We start from the raw sequence: 4,958 nt of genomic DNA on the forward strand, positions 1-4,958 counted from the left end.
TGGTGGACCGGAGATTGAGCTTGTTTGACTGATATGGTCTGAGATGAGGGAAGCAAGCACAGCCAAATGATTTGAGGAAGTTGTAGTCAGGTATCCTGTGAAATAAACATTCATAAGGTGAAATGTTGCCAATGACAGGTGTAGGTAGCCTGTTGATAGTGAAGACTGCAGTTTGAAATGCATGCCACCAGTAAGCTAGAGATAAACCAGATTGAGCAAGCATTGTGAGACCAATTTCAGTAATGTGTCTATGCTTCATTTCTGCCCTCCCATTTTGTTCATGATCATGAGGACATGGATGTTGAAACTGAATACCATGTTGAGTAAGAAAAGAGGCAAAAGACCTGTATTCACCCCCCCCCCCCCCCCCCCCCCACCAATCAGATTGAACCTTTTTTTATGGGTAATTGAAACTGTTTTTCCACTAACACCTTAAATTGGAGAAATGTTGTATATGCTGCAGATTTAACCGTTAGAGGAAAAATCCAAGTGAACCTGCTAAAGTCATCTATGAAGTGAATATATTATCTATATCCTTCTTTAGATGTAATATGAGATGGACCCCAGACATCTGTATGAACTAACTCTAATGGTTGAGAGGCTCTAGAATTAGATAGAGGGTAAGGCAGCTTATGGCTTTTGCCTTGTTTACAAGCTTCACAAAATTGCAGGTCTTTAATAGAGAGTCTGAGATTTTAAGTTTGGACAGAACCTTAGCTAGAGTGTGGGGTACTGGATGCCCAAGTTTGGAGTGCCAAATATTAATATTATTGGTATGTTGCACATGTAAAATTTCAGGAGAAGTATTGGAATGTAAACCAGAAAAATCATTCACATTTTTATTCATTTTGAAATGGTTACAAGAGGTAGAGTCTGCATAGCAGAATCATTATTACAACAAGGTGCAATAGAAATTGAATTGGCAGAATTTGACTGTTTAGTGGCAAGTTGACACTCGAGCTGGACATTGGAATGGGGAAAAGAGGTGTGAGACATCATGTAGAGGCCATTTTTCTCCCTTCCTTTAAGCAGAACTTTCCCTGTAAGTTTGTCCTTGAAAAAACAACAAGTGGAATGAAATTCAAGAAACACCCTGTTATCTTTGGTAAGTTTAGATACACTAACAAGATTTTTAGTGATTCTAGGCACTTTTAAAATGGACTTAAGATGTAAAGGCTGAGATGAACAAGAAGAGGGTAAGGAAGAGTTACCAATATGGGTAATAGGAAGTTTCTTACCATCCCCTACAGCCAAAGACTCAGAACCAAAGTATGGAATTTCAGTGTCCAGATGTTCCATTCCTTGAGCAACATGATTGGTGGCACCTGTATCTGCATACCACTGTATCTGCATACCAATCGTGATCAACACCAAAATCAGGGAGGGTTATCGAGGAGTAGACCTGTGATGCATCTGGATCTTCAATCTCAGTGAGGAATGCCTTAGAGTCACCCCTGCGAGGGGTAACAAATTTTTTATCGAACTTGTAATGACATACTGCAGTAGTATGACCCAATTTGTGACAGACTTGACAGAGAAGCCGTGGAATGTTGAATCCAGCTCTACCATATGGGCGATTAGGTTGTCGATTAGAGGAAAAGGAAGTTGAACCATGGCCAGAGAAGCCATTTGGTCTTGAAGCCCCAGTGGAAGCAAATCTTGGATTGCCAACGGAGAGATTGGCAGCCATTTTCGAGGAAAGATCCCCAATACTATAGTGTCTTTCGAGTCTGCTTTCATGAGTGAGCAGTAAAGATTGTATTGATTTGAAAGAAATATTGTCAACAAGACTAGTGACATGAACAACCACGAGATCGAATTCAGGGCCGAGTCCATTAAGCTGATGCATAATCAAGCCGCTTTCCTCTAATGGGTGAGCTGCAGTCGATAAAGAATCAGCCAAGAGCTTCACTTTATCATAGTTATCAGAAACAGAGAGATTGCCCTTGGTGATTGTTGATAGTTGGGACTTGATTTGCAGGAGGCGCGCCTTTGATTAACTAGAGTATCGTTGTTCAAGCGCTTTCCAGGCAGCAAAAGAGGTGGTGTGCTGGGCTAAAGATCCAAGAATTGTCTCGGACATAGACGAGCGGAGCCAGCTGAGGAGTAGTTGATCCTTCCTTCTCCATAAGGTGAACTCGGGATTAATAGCTCCATTAACCAAACGTTCAACCGGAGCAACACCGGTGAGAAGAATGTCGTCGAGTCCATGACCAATGACAGTGGGGATGACTTGAGATTTCCACACAAGAAAATTCATGCGATCTAATTTGACTGTGAGAGAAGAGTTGAGGGAGTTTTGGAAGGGATTCCATTGGGGAGGCTGAGCGACAGGGACCGGAGGAGCAGTATTAGTCGGAGCAGCGGTGGGATTATCAAGAACACCAGGATCCATTGCAGACGAAGATGTCAATGGCAATCTAATACCATAAAGAAGCTTATCTATACAAGACTATCAAGTGAACACCTCAGAGAAAAGAATGAGCTACAAAGACTTGCAAAAGCTTTTTTTATTCATCATCTTGTCTTTGAGCTAGAGGCCTTTTATTTATAGAAAAAGTCTTCTAGAGAATGAAGACAAGCAAAGAGAGAGAGAGTTGTTACAACAATCCTGTAACTAACTCTAAACAATAAAAACTGAAAATTGAAAAAAAAAATAACAGAATTAATTATTCTGTATCATATATTCACATTAGACATATCAATCACTAACTTGCTCCTCTCATTTTTCTCTCAAACTGTTTCTCTCTCTCCACCCACGGCCATCAGAAAATAAAAATAAAGAAGAAACCCACAGTCCTTTACTAAAAAAGATAATATTATTTGAAACACCTATTATTATTTAATGATTAAAAATTCAATTCAAAATGTAAATGGAAGATAATACTCAATCGTCTCCGTGGGACCATCGTTAAGAGCATTGTTATGTTTTCTAAAAAAAAAATTTATCAAACCATCGTTATAAGTATCGTTTTGTAAAATTTAACAAAAACTTAAGCATATTTTTTAATTGTGGCATCTTATGATGCATATAAGCTCAAATTTCCCTATACAAATAACTAAAAAAAAGAATTCACTCAAATTAAACTCAGTTGGTAAAACACTGTTTTGGCAAATAAAAGAAGCATTTAACAATCTATGAGTTCAAATTTACAAAAGCTGATGTCGACAAAGGTAATACAAAATTAACGTTTTCTCTTTTGTCTTGAATTTTGAATTTGATTAGACTTTGACTGTGAAGGTTGCACCTTTTCCCCTACAACAGAACTCCATAACGCTCTTTCCACGTCTGATGGTGTGAAGCTCCCTTCTTCTGAACTCAACTCCTGTATATTGTTACTAGTTCATTAATAAACATACTCGTGTACTCATCCTAAATTGAATTAAGATGAAGCTATAATTTTTAAATCATGATTGTAAGACTAGAATTTTATGTGTCGTACAACATGCCTCCTCCTCCATACCATACACAAGTCTAAACAGCAGTAAATAAATAGAATGATAAAGATAAAGTATGCACAAGTTGGTAACTAAATTAACCATTTTACCACTTATACAACACGAATACACTTTCTACAAATTTGAATCACAAGCCTCAATCACACATTAATGGTTCGCCTTGTTCTACTTAAAAGAAAAAACAGCCTTTGTTGTAATTAGTTGGAAATTTGAATCAATGTATCACATAAATGGCTTTTATCAGAACATGTCTCGAAGAAATTGACTTGTGGATCATCTATTTATTTACGAGTCACAAACTCCTAAAAACTCAATACCATTCCCGCAAATTCACATAGCCACGAACACACTACCTAACTTATCAACTGTGAATGAAGCATTCGCCCATGGAAAACAACCCCCCACCCAAAAAAAAAACTAACTTATTCACTGACCTTTGCTTTAGTCTGTAATTTATTTGCAAACAACAGATATTGCTTCGCCGAGTAATCTTTAGAGTTTCCCAAAGCTGCCTCCATAGCCTTTTATTACCAAAACCATGGTTTTTATGATGTTAATAAAGTTAACAAACAAAGAGATAACAAACCAAACGAGAAAATGGATCTGACCTCATCTGACATGAATGGCGCTACATCAGGGGCGTAAGCTGCCAGGATCGCTGAAGCCGTGGCTGGACCAACGCCTTTGAGCACCGTAAGCTCAGATAGAGCTTTCGATATATCGGGCAGGGATTGAAACCCCTTTTGCGATGCCGATTTTACCAGGTCTTCGTCCAAAGCCGAAACAAAATCCAACAGACGCGGCCTATAGATTCGATTTATCCACCAAATTTAATAAACATTATATGTATATATATATAGATATAATATACCAATAGGAAGAGAGAGAGTACCTCCATTTTCCACGGGTAAGTTTCCACTGCATGAGCTTTGAGAGCTCGGAGGTGGTGATGTAAGGGCTAGGGTTTCGCTGGTGGAGGAGAGGTGGGAGTTCGTTGCGGTAATAGTCATCGAGCGAAACCAAATTGGGTTTGTTGAGAGATTGTATGCGGGAAGGGTAAGCAGATAGAGCTTCTTGCCAGAGATTCAGATCAGAGCACGCAAATTCCATAGTTGATTCTTGATTGAGTTGAGGTGGTTTTTCCTTTTCCCCCCCTCGCGCTATACTATTACTGCCAATTTTATTTTTGGAGTTTGAGAGGCTCTTTTCGGCGCTGAAACTGACTGGGTTGGGCCGTCGGGACTGAAGTTACATGGTCTATTGACCCGGTTCTTGTTAGACTTTCTTTTCTACGGCCTACTTGGTTCGCAGGCTAGTATTGATTGTTTTTTTTTTTTTTCTTTTTCTTTTAATAACCTTTTACACACACACATGGCCATTTACAGATTTTTTTTAAATATTGAACAATATCATCATTAATTTTGGTGAATATAATTAGTTAGTAGTCTGTATTTCATTAAAATATAGTTTTAGTACTCTCTAATACGAAAAAATCTTAT

At 38.5% G+C, this 4,958-nt stretch overlaps 1 protein-coding gene across 1 annotated transcript; it reads right to left on the reverse strand.

Annotated features, from left to right (window-relative positions):
• Window positions 1-3,060: 3,060 nt before the first annotated feature.
• LOC133804051 (uncharacterized) lies at window positions 3,061-4,742 on the reverse strand. The gene is made up of 4 exons (XM_062242199.1): window positions 4,352-4,742; window positions 4,068-4,263; window positions 3,894-3,980; window positions 3,061-3,326 (listed from the first exon to the last, which is right to left on the reverse strand). Exons 1-4 carry the CDS (start codon window positions 4,567-4,569, stop codon window positions 3,186-3,188), a joined length of 642 nt encoding a protein of 213 aa, XP_062098183.1. The 5' UTR covers window positions 4,570-4,742; the 3' UTR covers window positions 3,061-3,185.
• Between the last annotated feature and the right edge of the window lie 216 nt (window positions 4,743-4,958).

Source organism: Humulus lupulus, chromosome X, assembly GCF_963169125.1.
Source record: "Humulus lupulus chromosome X, drHumLupu1.1, whole genome shotgun sequence".
Classification (NCBI taxonomy): domain Eukaryota; kingdom Viridiplantae; phylum Streptophyta; class Magnoliopsida; order Rosales; family Cannabaceae; genus Humulus; species Humulus lupulus.